The sequence below is a fragment of the Fukomys damarensis genome, unplaced genomic scaffold (genome assembly GCF_012274545.1).
Source record: "Fukomys damarensis isolate Sample0158 unplaced genomic scaffold, DMR_v1.0_HiC HiC_scaffold_12, whole genome shotgun sequence".
In the NCBI taxonomy this organism is placed as follows: Eukaryota; Metazoa; Chordata; class Mammalia; order Rodentia; family Bathyergidae; genus Fukomys; species Fukomys damarensis.
Genome location: NW_022900924.1, coordinates 40,884,506 through 40,904,559, shown reverse-complemented (window position 1 = coordinate 40,904,559; position 20,054 = coordinate 40,884,506). Strand labels below are relative to the sequence as shown.

Genomic DNA, 20,054 nt, shown 5'->3' with positions numbered 1-20,054 from the left:
GCATATAAAGTCTGAAAGTAAAAACAAAAGATCTACTGTAAAGCATATAGGTATCTAAGTGATGACGCTCAAATTCAACGAACGTTAAAGTGCCCATTTCTTAACAAGGAAAGAAAGTTAAAAGGTCAGATTAAGAGGACAACATATGCTGGAAAGCCATTTTATTATGACAGAGCATATTTTATTTATTTTCTTCTTGTAATAAAAACTGGGCAAAGATGAAACTTACTGTCCAACAAATATGAAATGTTTAATGTATGGACCCCTTCACTTGTTTGTAGTAAATACAGTTAAGTAACAAATGCAGCAATGAACATGTAAAAATATAAACTGTATACAAACCTTTAGATAAGCAATATGATATTCTAAAAGAACTTGTACATTTCCAATGCTTTCTTTTGTGCCAACAAATACAAATGGAACCATCCCCTGTAAAAAACACAACATCCTCAGTACTTCACATTTTTACAAAGTTCTAGGCAGAATTTAAGATAGCATTATACAAGTTGAAAAACTTTTATAAAGCAAACAGATAATTGTTCTCTACTAAGCTTTGAGATTTGGGAGGTGGTGCTAAAATCACTGTGGTTGAAATATTCAGATTTCCAGTAAGTTACATTTGTGAAATGTGTCAAAAATTTAAGAAATCACTTATTAATCACTAGAATTTCTGACTCCTAGTGTGTAAATATAAAAATCACTAGGATTTCTGATTCCTATTTAACTATATAAAAAGTTTAAAACACAGAAACAGGAAAAAAAAAATTTCTTCAAACTGGCCACAAACATTCAGACTAAATATTTATCTTAGAAGATGTAATTATAAAATATATATTTAAATACATTGGCCAAATTATCTCTAAACATGTGCTAGACTTCAAGTGTGTAGTGCATTGGGGTGACTGATTATTATATACAGAACAAATATTTACATAATATAAAACTTAAAAGTACTAGTAAGTACAGATACTTAGTCACAGGTATTAAGACTGTTTACTTGGATTTAAAAACAATGACAATAAAAAGTAAGATGGCTAAGTGAAAATTTTTCTTCTTTATAGAAACATATATCAACTTCTTGAAAGTGTGGAAAATGAGAATAATCTTAAACTTCCAAAGCCACTTTCAATTCTTACCACATTTTCTTGAATTTAGACTAAATTATCTAACAGTTCTTTAAATAGGCTGGTTTAAGAACGTTTGGTTCTAAACACAGAAATAAGTACGGCTCAATAACTTTTTGTTCTACATATGAGTCTACCCTGATTTATTTTCAAAAATCTAACCATGACTTTACTTTAGGCAACACTGATTGATTAAAAGGCAGAAAAGTATCAGGATCATGGTGCTTACAGAAAACTATAAAGGTACACAAAAATAAGAAAATCTAATCTAGGTTTAGAGACTGCAAAATGTTGATAAGTGTCCTTTGGCATTAATCAGCAGAGAAGAGAGCATACAAACTGCATAAAAGAGAGGAAGGAGGAAAACAAGACAATTTTAATTTCCTACCACATTCCTGGGATTATGTTATGTATTCTACATCTATGTCTTACTTCACTTTCACTAAAACATAACACTTCTATAATCCCACTTCTATAATAGAAAAATAAAATAATTTGCCCAAAGTCAAAATTAGCAACTCAGCCAGAAATATTTATATCTAATTAGCTAATTCCAAGTAATACCCATTTGTGTACTGCCAGGATCTATGCTAATGTATAAGAATAAAATAATGTTTTTCTACAGGCAATTACCATAGCAGAAAGGATACAAAACATTCCTGTCATAAACTCTTACACAGCATTAGTGATATGAACAAAAAAACAAACAAACAAAAGGAAATAAGGAATAGGTAGAATGTGAATTATGCCACCCTGTAAATGAAAAGTTAGGGGAATGTTATTGTTATCTGAAGCAGATGTTAAAAGTGGATAAAAACGAAGAGTCATTCCAGATAGATGATCTCCAAGAACAGGAGAAATACAAGGCAATGACCTTGAATAGGAGATGCTATCATCAACAGTTACCTCCAAAAAGAAAAAAAGTGTTACAAGGAATCCTTAAAGGCACATATCTTACAGAATTTAATGGCCACTGTAAAGCCATACGAAAAAAATTTAAAGAGCAAACTATTACTCGGTGGAATTTCAAGATATTAAAAAATGCTAAGAGCTGATTACATTTAATAAATGATACTGAGACAATCACACAGCCAAAAAAATCAGGATCCCGATTTTTGATATTCTATAAATTAGGTCATATACATTTCAAATAAAATAAAAGTTTTACATAGTAAACACATCCTAGAGAATACAGATTTCTAAATGATCTAGGAGCAGAAAAGACCTTGCCAAGCATGAGAGAAAATTCAGAATCATAAAGCATAAATTGAAAAAAAATTCAACAATACAAAAATTTTTAAATGCCTAAAAAATCAAGTCAAGAAACAAAGAATATTTGCTATACATATGTAAAAATGAAGGCCTAGATCCTTAATGTGCAAAATGCTTTTATAACACACTAATTAAAGAGGCAAAAAACTATGTCTCAGACAAAAAGGCGGGTGTCTTGGCTGGGCATGGTTGCAAACACACGCAGCAGAAGGATCACAAGTTCAACCCCAGCCTGGGCAACTTAACTACTACTATGATTTATAGCAATAGTGTCCTCCAAAGGCCTCATGTGCTCACAGGCAGGGCTTCGGTAAGAGGATTGGACCAATAACTGACTTGCTTATTGGAATTAGATACTGAGGTCTGTTCAGGAAAGGCAGGCATGACTTGGAAGAGTACATCACCCTCCCCAGTTTCTCCCTTCTCTAACTGCTCCCTGGCCACCATGACATTAGCAGCTTTCCTCTGCTGTTCCCCTCTACCTTGTGATTCTGCTGTGCAATCAGCAGATCATGAGACAAACCTCTCTTTCTTTAAATTGCAGGTATTGGGTATTTTGTCCCAGTTACAAAGAAAATGACTGAGAGTGACTTAGTGAAAGTGTCTCAAAAAATAAAGCTCAGTGCAGAAGCCCGGGGTTCAATCCCTTTTCTTTACATCCCACACTGCCTAATCATTTAAAATCATTAACTCCTTTGGCCTCAGTAAACCATTTTTATTTCTTACCCAGGCAAAAAAATGGCAGTAACAATAGCCCAAACTACCAATTCAGGAAAGTACAATTAAGTTCCTTTTTATGAAGAATCTAGAACAAGGAGATTACACCAAAATGGTGAATACTGTAAAACAAGTGGGAATAAGTTGAACTAAATGAAGAATAAATATTAATATCAAGTTTAGAAATTTATAGTTGAGCTATTTAATGATCCTGGCTATCATTATCTTCAAACTAGTAGTTAGATACTTCTCGAATGCCAAATGGATCACCATTATTTTATACACTAATAGGCGAAAAGTGACAATTACGATAACATGACACCATCAGCTTTAATCTTCATCAATAGGCAACTCTGAAACAGCCAATATTTGGCAGGTATTTATCTGGACTAAATGTCTACAAGTTTTTCTCTCTTTTAAAAGACTAATTCTGTGTAACAGTTAACACACCTCCAAACAGTATGATATTGTTCAAAACTGAAACTGAGTGTACTGCTTTCTGGAACATAATTTTGGAGAAAATCCTTGGCTTATATTCAGGAATACAAAGCTTCAGTCAAGTATAGAGTTGACAAATGTACCCACAAATATGTATGATCCCCTTAAAGGTGATGTACAAAGAGTAAACAGAATTTCGGACCAAGCATCATCATCAACAAAAGAGACTAAATATAAAAATTTCACAGAGATGGGATCAGAACAGCCATACAAAAACAAAGGAATTTAATTAAGGCAATCAGTTCAGACTAAAAAAAAAAGGTCAAGAAGAATGTGATTAAAAAAATCCCTTTTTAACAGACTTGCTGAGTATCAATTTCTATAGCTTTATAATGTAAGACTAAAATAACTGAAACTTTTATATTAAGAAAAGGCTTAAAAAAAAAAAAAGTACTAACAAAACAAGAATCCATGGCCCACGATTAAAAAATAACTTCTTTTTTAAGTCCGTTAAATAATATTACAGGGAACAGAATTAAAAAGAAAAAAGTTAACCTATTATATCAGATTTAAGCACCCCAAAAGGTGTAATTATGTCCAAGATGACTTTGAAAACAACACACTGAGTCAGCCAAGAACATGGGGGAAGTGGGTAGACAAATAAATTAATTGTAAATACTTACATCTTCTCTAGGTAGCTTATTTTCATTGTCTCCTTCAATTCTCACCCGAACAACACCCGATTTGTCCACTATTTCTTGAATAACTTTGCCATTTTTCCCAATTACTTTTCCTTTAGTAAGAGGAAAAAAAATATAGATGTAAGTTAAAAACCAATCCTGCTATGGTTTTCAACACCAGCTCAAATTATTTATCATTTACCATGAGATTATAACCACCAAGTAAAAACTCCATCTTTATACTTCCAATTAACTCACCTACAGACTACAAAGCCATTTTATCCTTAATCTAAAACTTCCCTTTGAGTATGCCTAATGTTATGGAGATTGACAATGCTACCCAACATACAAGAAATTTCAAAAATCTACAAGCATTTAAAAATGTCCTATTTTCACATTTGTAAACCCTAACTCATTTTATAACACCAAAGCAAAGAGAAAACTAAATTAAGCATTAACTATATCAATTTGATCATGTAATATTTATTACATTTACACAAGTAACAAATTATCAATCTGGTCTTTGTTTTCAAGTTTGCAATTGTCCAAAAGATACATGACCTGACAATTTTAGAATGAATATCTTAAGATGTGGTTACATTTAACAGATACCGTATTTTATACCAGTAAGTTTTAAAGTATTTCACAGCTTTATACAAGTAAATACAGCATGCATGTCTAATTATGAAATACTATAAAATAACATAAAATTCAAATTATTTACCTTCTCCATACTTGACTTGTAAGCCTGCCAAATGGTAGTTATTAAACATTCAACAATCAACAGAGAAACTCAAAGAGGAACAGGTAGACTCCCAAAGAAATGTACTATCTAAAGATTAACACATAAAATAACAAAGCAACACTGAGGACTGTCACCCAGCAACAGAAGTCAATATTCTAGTAATATTCACTATGTGGAACAGGAGTATCCATGAGACTGGTGGTGGCAAACCTTTTAGAGTTCTCAATGATATCAACAGCCCTCGCAGCATACATACCAGAGGTTTGCCACCATCGTCTTAGTCACCCTGTTTTCAAATCTACATCCCAAATTAATTTTACTAAATCACTTTCACAAAACGTTAAACTAAGTTGTTTGAAAGTTAATTTAAAATGTCCTGTACCATGGTTAAAAGAAAAACTACCACTGACAAATGAATAAAAGATCAGTAACAACAGTAAACTGGTCAATATACAAATGCACTATAATGGGACTTCCTCACTCTTTTATTCTTACTCTCAAACTTCCTTCCTTATTAATAACCCTAAATTTAAAAAGAGCAGAAACTGAACAGGTTTTAAAAAAGAACAGGACAGGGAAATCACATGATGTATATCTTCTCTGAGAAGCCCTAGCAGCAGCACAAAAGCAACCTTCATTGTTAGCACAGTGATGCTCAAGCAGCAACTTCATTCTTGACCCTGCTAAAAATAAGCAAATATCTTTTCCAAAAGGAAAACCCAGGTTGACAGAGTGCAATCCTTTCCCCCCAGAATCTGTCACTTCCTTTTTTGTGAAACTATACCAGTGGTGAGTAAACTTCCATCACCTTTCTGGGGTCCTTGGCAGGGACCTACCTGCAAGTTTTATCTAGTCCCACCAGAGACTGTCAATATTTTAACTGATCATTTCCAGAGTTTAAATTCCAGAGCATATTGACAAATTGAAGCAGACCTGTAGTATAAATTGAGCACTGAATATAAATGCTGAAGGGGCAGAGTAAAGAGGTGATTAAGGAAGGTTTCTAGGCGACGAAAGGTTTTGATCCATCTTCACATCTATTTCACAGAACAGTTTCCTCTGATTTGGGAAGAACGGGAATGGTTGCATTCTAGAACTTAAATGTGTAAAGGAATCCTCTCTGGAACTTACCCACTAAGTGGTCCTCATTCCCTTTATTCCTTCCTCTTTTTCTCTTTCACTTGGACTAAGAATGTGTACCATTTTTCAAAAGATTGCTTCATCCAAAAACATTTTAGAGGGAAAATTTTAATATTATTATATTTGAAAACCAATAGAAATTCCTATACTACCCAAGTGTGAGTCGTCTCATCAAAGTGCATTACTTCCTACAGAGCACACAATCCATTTCAGCAAAGGCAAACACGAGACAAGAGGAAGGAGAAAAGACATATAACATGGATTCACATCATTGCACTGCTAAGTAAATAAAGAGCAGTATCAGAGAAATACAAATATAGCTAATTTCCTTATCCCTGAAGTGTCAAGGATTTTTACTCATAATTAACAATACTATAAACTCTAAGACCAAGGCTATCTTAGAATTATTGAGTTGAAAAAGAAATCTGATCCCTATTCATAATCCATCATCAAATCATTTTTAGTGAGGGAAACTTAGTACAGCTAAATTACATCCTATATGTTCTATTGCTATTCACATTAATACCAAATAGGTGTCAATACTTGGCTATGATTTAAATGAAACAAAAATATATCATTTTTCAAAACCAGCTTTTTGCCAAAGGTGATCTGATAACACTTTATGTATTAACGTTTATTAAAAGTATGCAAAATCCTTCAAGTTTTTATTCAATTCTAACACCTCATGTCATCTCTCTGGCAGGTCTATTGTGAACAATGACACAACAAGAACTGTTGGCATGGAACACATACAAGTAGTAGAATGCCATGCTACCCAAATGTCTAGGCAGAACTGAACAGCTCTTTTTTAAGAGCTTCAACTATCAATAGATGAATTCCAAGAAAAATATTCTTGTGTGGTAAACCATTTTTTTAAGCATACAATCATTTTTTAAGAATGAAATGTTTTAAATGTTCTATTTGTTTTACTAGATATGACTAATGAAACCACTATTGCTAGGAAATTACTTCCTAAAGGCTAAACTGCCCTCATTATACATTATACATTATTGAAACCCAAAGGGCTGAAACAATTTCCTTACTCAGAAAGTTAATGAAAATGAGACAAAAAGGAACAAAAACGTATTCCCCTCCTAAGCAAACTTTACAATATTATAATTATCTAAGATAATCATTTGCCTCAAATACCACTTAAAAACACAGCACAGACCCAGCTATGGTTAAATGAGTATAGGCACATTAATAACAGCCATAAAATTAACTCACCTCAAGCTAAAATGCTCATTTAACCATAGATTAAACACACAATGTTTTAATCCATGGGTACAATGGTATTCATTAATGATGCTAAACAATAATGAAACCTCCCCTCATGTATCGACATCATCATTCTTTTCTCCTGCCCATGACATCTTACCTTCTTCTATGCCTGTATAAAAACCAATTATTACTTATTCAGGGCCTACTGTGTAGAAGCTTATTACCCTACTGTTAGTCCAGTTACTTTTTCTTCTGCACTAAACAAAAGGAAAAAAATTATCACAAACACCTCATCAAGAAGTACTGTCACAATTTCTGTGGACATATAAACAATAAGACAATAAAAGGAAAATAGCAAAAAGCTCCACGGTTAAGACTTAAGAAAAACTGAAATGACAAACTATTACAATAAGGAGTCGCCCTGTACAGAGGAAAATACCTTCTCTTTTTAACAATACAACAAAGTAAAAGTCAAAACATGTTTTCACTAAAAAACATTATTTGTAACCTAAATATTCTACATTAAAAGTAGAACAAGGCATCAGCCTACAAGATTCATTTTCAATTAAGTGAGTATATGTACCTAAGTAACATTTAATATTTAGTAAAGAATTACCTACCGACAAGATTCCTAGGAACCTGAATAAAATCCTCCACAAATTCCAAAAAACCTCTAGCCTTTTTTACAGCGTCAGCACTCTAGATGGACAAAAATAAACAAGGTTTAGTTATAATCCCAGAGCAACACATAATCCAAAAGAAAAATATGAAAAAAGAGCAAATTCTAAAGCATAGTACAGTACACTGAAAGATTCTTTTCAACCCACTGAAGTGCCACCTCAGGTTAACTAATTCATCATACTTAGAGGGAAAAGAAAAGACGAGACAAGACAAGGCCCTGTGAGAACTACTAAAACCAAATAACGTTAGTTATCATTAAGGCTCTCATAAATTGCCAATTAATAATGGTTTACACTGCTTATGTTATGTAGCTACTGAATAGCCAAACTTTAACCCAATCTTAAATACACTCTACTGGTCCATACCCCTATAAAATGTATTTCCAGGTGCAAAAATCGTAAATTGCACTGCTTTTTAATTTTTTTCTTTCTCTCAGTGCCAGAGACTGAACTCAGGACCACAATTGTGCTTGCTAGGCAGGCATGGTGCCACTGAACTACAACCCCCACCCCAATGCTTTTTAATTTATTCTCATCAGACATTATTTTAAAAGCTGTTTTTGCAGACTAATTCTTACAATGTATTTGGTGAAAATGTACATCCCCCAAAAATAGAATTTAAAGATTTTGAATAACAGTTATTTTCTCTTTTAAGGTTTGTTCTTAAAAACCAAAGCTCAAAGAGAAACCAAAAACCAAACAAACAAAAACATAGTTCAAATTGTGTGCTTACTATACATGAGCCATATGAAATAAGTACTTTAAAAGACATACTCAGGACTAGGGGTATAACTCAGTAATAACAGTAATAAAGAGCTTGCTCAGCATACACAAGGCCCTGAGAGTTCAAACCCCAGCACCAAAACAAGGAAAAATGGATTTAATACTCATAAACTGTAAGGCAAACATCACCATCATCATTGTAAAATGTGGACCTTTATGCCAGGAAGTTTATGTAACTTGTCCAAGCCTACTCTAATTAATAAAGACAGGATTCTAACAAAAGCAGTATGGCCTAAAGCCTATCCCCTACTGAAGCCTCTAATCAGGATTACTCTATGAATCAAATTTGAAATGTTAAAACTTAAAATTCCATCATTTAAAAAGAAATAATAAAAACTTCACAAGTATTCTAATTTGAAAGGTCTCAATGCAAAGTCTGAATTATATATATTTTAAAAATAATTTATTCATTCAATATCTCTCCAAATTTCACAATTCATTAATGACAAAGTATTAGCCAAATTCAAATTACGTAAAAACTTCTTTGTGATTTACTATTGCCAATGCCTGACATATAGAAAACATCTGAACAGCTAGGATAGCAATGTAGCTCAGTGCTAGTGATAAAGGACCTGCTTAGCCTACACATGGTCCTGCATTTGATCTTCCAATACTGTAAAAAAATGAGAAATTGCATAAAACAGAAAAGAAAAAATAGAACGGCTGGGGATGGGGCAGGAGTATTTAAACTGAGACACAGTTAAGGAACTTCTGAAAATAGTGTTTATTAACCTGTAAATGTTCCACTCCTCCCAAATAAAACCAACTTCAGTCCATTTTTTAAAGTAACATCACCAGGCTGACTGATTAAACAAGGAGATTCTATCTCAAAAGTGTTTCACTGATAAATGAAGTTCCAGATAAAATAGAATGAAAAAATAGATTGTTACTACTGTGTATTTAGCCAAAGCAGCAACTTACCTCTCCATAGATTCTAAATGTTCCAGTATCTTCATCTAGCTCAATGGCAGTAACTCCAGGAACCTTTCTAGCTTGCTGTATATTACTACCATGTGTTCCTATTGCCAATCCCATTAAATCTTCTCTCACGACAAATTCCTCATGAAAAGCTGCTGCAAGTTGTTTTGTGCACTAGTACAAGAAGGAACTTAGATTATGATATCAAAAAAACAATACTTTTTGTGCACTTATGTTCATAATAGCATTATTCACCATAGTCAAGAGGCACAAACAATCCAAATGTCCATCCATGTATGTACACACACACACATACTCACAAATTTCCTCCTTAAAAAGTAGGAAAATTCTGACACATGATGTAATTCTGAGGCCATTATTATGTTATGTGAAAAAGTAAAAAAAATGACTAATATAGAAGATTCCACTTATATATAAAGTATCTACAGTAATCAAATTTATAAAAAAAAATAAAGTAATACATGACACCTTGGGGCTGGAAGATGAAGAAGTTCAAAGCTTTTTTTTTATACGGGCCAGGTTCAATTTTAAAATATGAAAAATTCTGGAGATTAAGAATGTAAACAACAGTATTCAACTGTTCATTTAAGAAATAAAAATAGTAAATTTTATTCCATGCATACTTTATAACTTTTTTGAAAAAGTACTGTATAAGAAAAACAGCGAGGTCTCTTAAATAAAGAAAATATCTAGTGCCATGAAATGAAAAATGCTTTCCTCAGTCTAACTATAATCACAGAAACAGTAATCCTAAAACAATGTTAAGAGATATTTGTCTCAAAATGCATTTACATATCCCTTGTTTGGAACTTTTAAATTAATGAGGGCATTCATAAATTTATCTCAAGGATAAATTTGTGTGTGTGTGTGTATATACACTTGCACTGGGCTGGGAAGTGTGAGAGCAAGGGAATGTAAAGTATCGTAATAGAACAGCAATCAAAAACAGGAGAAAACAAAACTCAAGACAGACAGAGATGCAATGACAGGCTTTAAAAGTTTTTATAATAAACTTAAGTTACTTGGAAAGTGTTATAACTGACAAATGACAGTAAAAAAATGTTAAACACAGAGTAAAGAATTAGCAACACATTCTAAAGTTCTAAGCTCTTTGGAATCTATCACCTAAGTCCTAATGAAAAAGTCGAGAGGTATTTACTTAGCAAAAGAAAAGCTATGTTCCAACAAAAGTAATTATTCTAAGGACTTTGACACTAGCCACAAAACAGGACCCTGGTTGCCATTATCTAAGGCTCAAGTAGTTTCGGGCAGGGAGGAGTATACCACTGAAATTAAATGGGACACACATATACACAAAACTTCTGTTAAGTAAACCCACTTACTTCTAAATGCTTAGTGGCCTCTTCATTTCTGGACATTAGCATCAACTTCGTACGAATACTTCGCAAATGCATGTCACTTAAAATATTTACTCTCTTCACAGTTGCTTCACTAGCAGACTATAAACAAACAAGTTAATCACGAAAAAGTTTAATCATTCTTCAGAATAACACAAACACTGTTCTACACAAAGCCTTCGTTTAAGTCCCATCACTGCACTTTTCTTTCACCTAACAATCCCTCCTTCCTACATAATTTTAATTCCTTTCTGAATTCTTCTATTTTTTATATTTCCTTATCACAGTAAATTTGGTGGTGGGAAATCCAGGCTACTCACACATTAAGAATTTAATATTAAGAATGTCATATTGGCTGGGTGTGGTGTGCACACCTATAATCCCATCACTCAAGAGGCTGACGCAGGAGGATCACCATGAGATTGAGGCCAGCCTAGGCTACAAAATTAGTTCAAGGTCAGCCTGAACTACACAGGGAGACCCTGTCTCATTCATAAATTAATGTTTTTTTTTAAAAAAAGATGTCATATTAAGTGTTTCATGTTTCTCATTATTCTAGAAATTATCAAAAAGAAACTAACATTGCTATAAAATTTTCTCCTATATTAATACAAAGTTTAGCTTAAACTTTTATCTTTTGAAACATCTAACAATAAAATCTACATAAAAGCCATTAATTAGCTACCTTAAACTATGGTGTTATCTTACCAGTATCATTAGCTGCGTGGTTTCTGGATGATAAAATATTCTGCATGCTCCTACTGCTTTCTTAAAATCTTTATGTGCATTTTCATTAGCACACCTAAACAGAAATTAATTCAATGTAAGACCTCAACAATACACTAAATTTAGGAGTTAATGCAAAAATCAGTATTTCCTTTTGACATCTCCCAATAAAATCTTCACTTATTAAAATATTTTCTATTAGAAGTATTGACTGGTCGAGGGAAAGGTTTTATAGCACAAAAAAAATACTAATTCACAAAGCAATTCAACAGTGAACAAAATTACTCACGCCTCTCTCAAATCCTCAGGAACATCCACTGTGCATTTAAAGAAGGTATTTTTTTTGACAGTTTTATTTTGATTGACAGGTCGAAGTCGTTCAAATGTGACTATTTCATTGTAAGTGGCATCGCAAGCAGCATATTCAATGACATAAAACTAAAAGACATCAAAATACTTTAAAAATCCCACCTAAACAAAAATAATAAACTTTAAATGACAGTCTAATTCTTTTGCTGAGCTTAAATTAACAGGTACATCCTCCCCTTACAGCACAAACACTAAGCAGAGCTTAGTTTCTATCAATGATGAAATTTGCCTAGAATAAATTTCAAGTTCTTACAAGCATGTATCATGGTGGTCTTTACATGCTTGAAGTATACCTCCAGAGAGTAGCTTTGATAATTGCCAGTACAGAACACAAACGGAATACAGTCATCTAGTGAATTTTGGAAAAGTGTGATCAACTATTTCTGAGGAGGCTTTTTGGAACAAAGCTGGGAGTCAGAATAACATTTATTGGAACCAAGCGCTGCGTTTTCTTAGAATGCAAGTATCAAGATCACTTACTTCTCCTTTCATCATCCGAACTTTAGCCAACCACCATCCACACGGTTCCTGGTCATTTGCTCTTGAATATACCTGAGAAGGGGGGAAAAAATGTCTTTATCCCTTCATCCCAAAAGATTTCAAAATAGTCAATGTCTTATTATAAATCTTGAATTCAACAATAAAATATTACTATGAAAATTGGTGTATTAATTAAGAGCCAAGCATGGTGGTGCACACCTGCAATCCCAGCACTCTGAGAAGCTGAGGCAGGAGAATCCAAGTTTGAGCCCAGTCTGGGCAACTAAACAAAAAATAAAGGGCTAGAATGTAGCTCAGCGTGAAGGATCAGGGTTCAATTCCCAGTACCACAAATAATTAAATATGAATAAAAATTAGAAAGATCCTGGAGATGTAGCTGCAAAGGCCTGAATTCAATCCCCAGAGAAGGGGAGAAGAGGCCAGAAGAGAGGCAAGGAGTGAAACAAAGAAAAAAATTGGTGTTCCTAAGTAACATTTAAGACAGTGGTACAAACTTTAAAATGTGACTAACCATTTATGAGGTAATCTGGCTTCTTAAAAATCTAATTCCAGGTAGGCATGCATGGTGGTACACATCTGCAATCTCAGCACTCTGGGAGGTCTAGGCAGACAGACTGAAAATTGGAGACTAGCCTGGGAAATTTAGGGAATCCCTGTCTCAAAAACAAAAATAAAAAAGGGCTTCAAGCCCGTTATCCCCACCCCCAACATACAGAAAATCTAATTCCAAATTGATGAGGGCTTATGAAATATAAATATTATTTTAAAGAAAAGGTTCTCACAAGGCAGTTTTCCCCTCCATAATATGTAAAATAGGTCCTTCAGTCTCTGTCAACACCATCAAAATTAGGAATTGCTTTTTTTTCTGGTTTTTTTGGTGGGTTCTTTTTTTTTTGGTACTGGGGATCGAACTCGGGTCCTTGCACTTGCAAGGCAGGCGCTGGAACCACTAAGCTAAATCCCCAGCCTTCTGTTCTGTTTTTCCTTTGGTGCTAGGACTGATCCTCAGACCTTGCTCAAGTTAGGCAAATACTCTACCATGAGCTACATTCTCAGCCATCTTATTTTTATTTTGAGGCAAGCTCTTACTAAGGTACTCAGGCTAGCCTCCAACTTTCAATCCTTCTGCCTCATCCTCTTGAGTAGCTAGGATTACAGGTGTGCATCACCACACTAAGAGTTTTTAGACAACAACAGACCCAACATTACAATTACTGTAAGAATAGGACATTTAGATCCATTGCTAAACACCCTAAATCAAATTTACTGTAATTGCTTAGCTTTACAACAAAAAATTACACAAATATGTAGTCCATCTAGCAGTGCACCCAAGTATCTTACACAGAAGTTTTTTTTTTGTTGAGATAGGGTTTTGCTGTCGCCCAGGCTGGTCTCAAATTCTTGGGTTCAAATGCTCTATCTACACCTCAGCCTCCAAAGTAGTGGGGACTATGCAAATTTATCACCATGGTCAACACAAGTTTCTTACAAAACTTCTATCCATAAAAAACTGCATCTTAATTTCTTTAAATATGTGAAGTTTCAGTTTAGGAAGTATCATAAAGGACCAGAAAAGTTTTTTCTGGGAGCCAGCAAAGTGATCATGACACAGTGACTTATTTTTTGTTTGTTTCTGAGGTAATATGATTGGAACCTAGAGGTTCTCTCCCACTAAGTTATATCCTTAACCTCTTCAAAAGTTGAACTGAGATAGTCTCTCTGCCCTCACTGGCCTCAACCTTTTGACCTTCCCGCCTCAGAGCCTCCCAAGTAGTTGGAATTACAGGCAGGTATCACACAGCTCAGCAGTTTAACATATTCTCAAAACACAGACAGAAGGGGTTGATGCCTTCTGTGTACTGAAAATATACCAAAGAAACAATGAAGTGCCCCCCAAAATCCTGCTTACTGCTGCAGCTTGTAACTAGCTGTCCTTCTAAAGCTTCATGTGCCATCACAGGGAAGTTTTTGGGAGGTGGCTGGTTCTAGAATGTATGATGCTAGGATTAAATATGTGATGCTGGGACTGATTCCTGGTGTTATACTAAGATTGACACCCCACTCTAAATATGAGTGCTACTGGTCGGAGGCGTGGAAAGCCTGGGTAAAATATAAGGAACTATTGTCTCTTGTGGCTTGTTGACTGCTTCCTCCCTACTTTGCTGTTTTGCTGTCTTCCTTCTACCTGCCTTGAACTGTTCTTCCTCTGTGATGCCTCTCTGCCATGCCACCCAGCCTTGGAGCCAGCCAGCTATGAAATGAAACCTCTACAAACTGTGAGCTAAATAAATCTTTCCCCCCTTAACTTGTGTGTGTCTCCATAAAGAAAAACTAATCAAAAACTAAAACTCCTGTGCAGAGAGAGGCAAGAATATCTACCCACGGAAGTCAACAGTGATGTGGCAAAATACATGCAAACAGTTATGGAAAGGCTAAAGCTTCTATTAAGATCATATGAAGCAAGGTATAGTAGAATGTATCTATTGTTCTACAACCTCAGAAGAATGAGGCAGGAGGATTACCTGTGACCATTAGTCTAACACAGCAAGGTGCCATATAAAAAAAATTATCACAAAAGATCATCTGAAAGCTAGGCATCTTGAAATGGTGGGAATACTGGAACAGTAAATGTTTAAGAAAAAAATGTAAGAATAAAATTTACTGTACAACATGACTAGGGGGAAAGCAATGAAAAAAAAAAAAACCATGAAGGCCACTATACCAATCCAGTTGATTCACTATCAACATGTGAATTTCGTTTATGAGCCCAACCAACTGTTCAGTATTTCTCCATTTAACTCCTTCTTGGAAATCTTCTAAAGAAAAATTTCAAATAAAATCCATTTTTTCTTTCCAATTCTATAATAAATTAAGTTATAACACAGTGATCTTATTTCTCCTGTACCTTGAAATATTTGCTAATTCAGTGACATTCATCAATTATTCTCAGCTATACTACTTACCTACTGAGCTACAACTCACTTTTTTGGGGGTTTTTTGTTTTGTTTTTGTGGTACTGGGGATCGAACTCGGGCCCTTGCACTTGCAAGGCAGGCGGTGGAACCACTGAGCTAAATCCCCAACCCCATCTCACTTTTTAAAATGACTAAATTAAAACAAAACAATGATGGCATCACCTAGAAAGATATCACAATAGAATGAATAATTATTACTGCATCATCCTACAATTTTTGTACTGCATAAACAACCTGAAGTATTGCATTTCTTTCAAAAAAGTACAAAAAATACTGAAGACATCTTTGTTGGCTGCTTTTGGCTATTTCTGAAGAGTAAAGAATTTGGAATCTGTTATTTTCTACTTACAATTACAAAGAGAAGAAAATTTACAGTGAAAGGCCACTCACTGATTATTAGAGAAATCAGAGATTGAGAGAGCAGCACTCTAGATCCTGATGAATTTGAAATTACAAAGCAGTATTATTTCACACTATAAAGTCGTTAAGATGACAATATCCTTTATGTCTAAGAACAAAGACATTCTCATCCACTTCATCGCTCAATTCGAACAGTTGGAACTTCATCATGTAAAATCTTCCTAAGAACCTAAAAGGACATATACAGTATGTTTTCATTTTTTACTATATCTATGCATCAAAATTTACTTCCTAAGTGGAAAAACACTACAGGCAGTCTACAAAGCTAACTAGGAGAAAAAAAAAAAAACATGCAAGAAGAAGAAATCCAAAATTTCCAATGGATTAGTCAATCCAATTGGTTAAATACAAAAATACATCAGGGCCTGAGATTTAGCTCAGTGGTTCCGCTGCCTGCCTCACAAGTGCTAGGTCCCGAGTTTGATGAAAGAAACAACAACAAAAATAGACCTAAGTATAACAAAGATGGCTATATACTTTTAATAAAATTAGAACCTACCTAGAGTTCCAAAATTTTTCAAGTATTGAATTCTAATTCCCTACTTTTGATATGAACCAGAACAGATCTTTTTAGACACACATTTAAATGTGATTATCAGTATTTATTAAGCTGTGTATATTCTATGATCATATATGACAGCTGGTAAATGGCTATATTTGGAGAGCTGTACCTATTTTAGGTTTATGTACCAACACCAAGAAAATATGAAATAAAATTTGAATTTATAACTGTTAAAATCTTGTTAATGAAATTGAAGTTAAGTTCACTACTATTTCAATGGGTGGCTACGTTGATCTTGATTTGCTAAAGACAAGTTCTGAAACCACCTAAACTCCTTTTATTTTATTTTATCAAAACAAAAGAGCCTTCAGGGAATCTTGATTCCTATGTAGCTTGTTCATTAAAAAAAAAAAAAAAAAAAAAAGGAGAGACACAGAATGAACTATTTTCAACTGTCTGAAGGTTTCATTTCTCAATGAATATTAAAGCCAGAGATTCACGGGGCTGGAGAGCTCAGTGGGAGAATACCTACCTAGCATATTCAAGACTGAGTTAAATTCCCAGCACCCCCCCCCAAAAAAAGGAATCAATTTTATACCTGATACTTATCTCTGTATTTCTGTAAGCTTCATTAATAACTTCACTACCGAAAGATAAAACTAAGCTAATTAAGACAACTAAATCTAAGTTCCTGAGGCTAAATCAAAACACTATGAATTAGGCTGACTCAAATTGACAAAATTTAAATACATGTCACACTTTAATTTTTTTTTTCTTTTTTTTTGGTACTGGGGATCAAACTCGGGCCCTTGTACTTGCGAGGCACCCGGCGGAACACTGAGCCAAATCCCCAGGCCCTCACACTTTAATTTTTAAAATCTCTTTAATGACCCAGAATTGAAAACTGCACCCTAGTATATATACTATGTCTAAAATGTTGATTGTGGAATCCATTTATGAATGTCACTGGAAAAGAAATTCCAAACTAAACCATGAAAACAATTCACATGCAAAGCAATTGCCCTCATTTCTCTAACGGTATGAGGTCTCTTCAAATCTAAAGAATTCAAAAATGCAGGAAAGACTAAGAAATGATAGTGGAAATCCCAAAAACACAATAGTATTCAAATTAAATACTGCACTACCATGTTTCATGGTGAAGGTTATAATAGAAGAACCTAATTCCAACAGTCTATTTCAAGATTCTTTCCAGCAAATGATCTCAAGTCAAATCCTGTTAAAAAATGGTCTCTAGGCCAGATATGGTGGCATAATTATAATCCCAGCACTCAGGAATCTGAGAGAGGAGGACGGCTATTAAAGAGGCCTCTGGGAGACACAGAGAACTCAAGGCCAGCTTGAACTGCACAGCAAGACCCTGTCTCAAAAAAAACCCAAACAAATTTAAAAATAAAGTCTAAAAAAATGGTCTCTAGGGCCAGGGATTTAGCTTAGTGGGTTCACCTCCTGCCTTGCAAGCGCAAGGGCCTGAGTTTGATCCCCAGTACCAAAAAAAATGGTATCTAAATTCAAGCACACAAGCCAAGTGTTCTATAAAGAATTCTACTGTGCCGTTCAAGTAACAGCCGAATATGTATGAACACCACAGACACTCACTGTGTTTTTTCTAAAAAAAAAATTTCCAAACAGCATCAAAAAACTGAACACTTATAATTTTCCAACATCAGATACTTTTACTGAGTATGTTCCCATGTGTCTGCCTTTTATTTTCTAATAGAGTAATTTACAAGAAATAGAAAATGCACATTAGAAAAGCTAGCTTAACATATGGAGTTCACAAATGTGATTTCTCTACCTACACAATAGTATTATCTCATTCATATTATGGCTGATACTTTGACAAGTGAGTTTCATCTTAACTTTATTAAGTTCCAAAAACTAGCTCTTCCCCTCAAAAGAGAGAAGAACATGCTCACCTCTCACGTGAGCACTTCCTAAATAGTAAGAAATAAAAAAATACAAAGTTCAGGGAAGGAAGAATCCTATCTTAAATTGATTTTTATTCCCTTCTTTATCCAACTGCTCTCAAGATGACATCATTTGAAATGTTTTTCTTAATGGAAATATATAGGTTTACAACCTGCTGACAATCTGCCACAAAGCTTCATATGAAAGGGTGTATGAAACAAAACAACAATCTACCAATTTTTCAATGGGGGGAACAGTTCTGAGGACTGAACCAAGGCACCTATTTCTGCAAGGCAAATACCTCACCATTAAACCTATATCCTGAGCTCTTTTTATTTGAGACAGTCTGACTAAACTGCCCAAGCTGTCCTGACTTAAAATCCTCCTACTTCATCCTCCTAAGTACCTGAGATTATATAGGTGTGCATCACCCCAACCAGCTTAATTCAACTATTGATACTAGACCAAACACCTTGCAGTCCAGAAACAATTTTCTAAAATTTCAAATACACCAAAGCCCAGAAAAAAACTTGGGAAAACTTTATAAAATTACTTATCAGCCTACTATGGCGGTGTACACCTATAATCTCCGCACTCTGGAGATTGAGATAGGAGGATCACAAATTCAAGGCCAACCCAGACTACAAAGGGAGTTCCAGGCCAGCCTAAATACAGACTGACTGGTTTCCAAAATAAATAAATGAATAAACTACATACATACCAGCTTAAAATGTTAGGCTTACAATACTAACATGTGTCTATGTATAGCACATTACTTCTAAACAAGGCATACTTCTACAGTAAAAGGAAAATTAATGTGAAATCACTTGGTGGAGTGGAAATTTCTGCAGTCCTTGAAACAGCCCAGAGTACCCGGGGTGCTCTACCTCTGTGCCACATCCATCACCAGACCTGTTTTTATTTTGAGACACAGTCTCACTAGTCGCCCAGGTTGGCCTTGAAATTGTGGTTTTCCTACTTCAGCCTCCCAACTAGTGTTTCTGCTCTTAGTAATTTCTCCTACCCTGAGGATGACTATAACTTAATTTAGATAATGAACGAGTTTGTGATCTATCTGATGTCCAGACACTAAACTACTGTTTTAGTGAACAGATTTTGTGAAGTGCCTTCTCTTTTAGCACTTTGAATTTATCATTTTGTTGACTTCTGACATTCCACTTTCCTGGATACAGGAAAGATCTGTTTATGTAGCTTGTTTTTAAACTGTGCCAAGGCCTGTACATTAACAAAATTTTTAAAAATACAGTTGCATAAAATAAAAAATTTTAAAAATAATCAGAATTTCTAAATGGTCCAGGTCATTCAGATAACAAAGGGTGACAAAAAGCAAACACACACACACACGTATACAATCCATGGGTATTAAACTTAAACTTTTTCCTTAAATTTTCAAACAGTAAGGCTGGAGATTTAGCTCAGTGGTTCTGCTGCCTGCCAAGCAAAGGTCTAGAGTTCAATCCCCAGTATCAAAAAAAAAATTTTTTTTTCAAACACTAAAAAAAAAAAAAAAAAAA

General features: G+C 34.4%; 1 protein-coding gene across 5 annotated transcripts in view; it reads right to left on the bottom strand.

Moving 5' to 3' along the window:
- Positions 1 to 20,054, bottom strand: part of Fxr1 (FMR1 autosomal homolog 1) — a 63,765-nt gene that overhangs the window by 12,605 nt on the left and 31,106 nt on the right. For all 5 annotated transcript variants that reach the window (XM_010616233.1, XM_010616234.1, XM_010616235.1 and 2 more), the window contains 8 exons: positions 12,673 to 12,744; positions 12,113 to 12,261; positions 11,806 to 11,899; positions 11,083 to 11,199; positions 9,722 to 9,892; positions 7,958 to 8,036; positions 4,235 to 4,344; positions 343 to 429 (listed from right to left, as the gene is read on the bottom strand). In XM_010616233.1, the coding sequence (XP_010614535.1) occupies positions 343 to 429; positions 4,235 to 4,344; positions 7,958 to 8,036; positions 9,722 to 9,892; positions 11,083 to 11,199; positions 11,806 to 11,899; positions 12,113 to 12,261; positions 12,673 to 12,687 (822 nt within the window). In that variant the 5' untranslated portion in view covers positions 12,688 to 12,744. The remainder of the gene's footprint in view (positions 1 to 342; positions 430 to 4,234; positions 4,345 to 7,957; positions 8,037 to 9,721; positions 9,893 to 11,082; positions 11,200 to 11,805; positions 11,900 to 12,112; positions 12,262 to 12,672; positions 12,745 to 20,054) is intronic.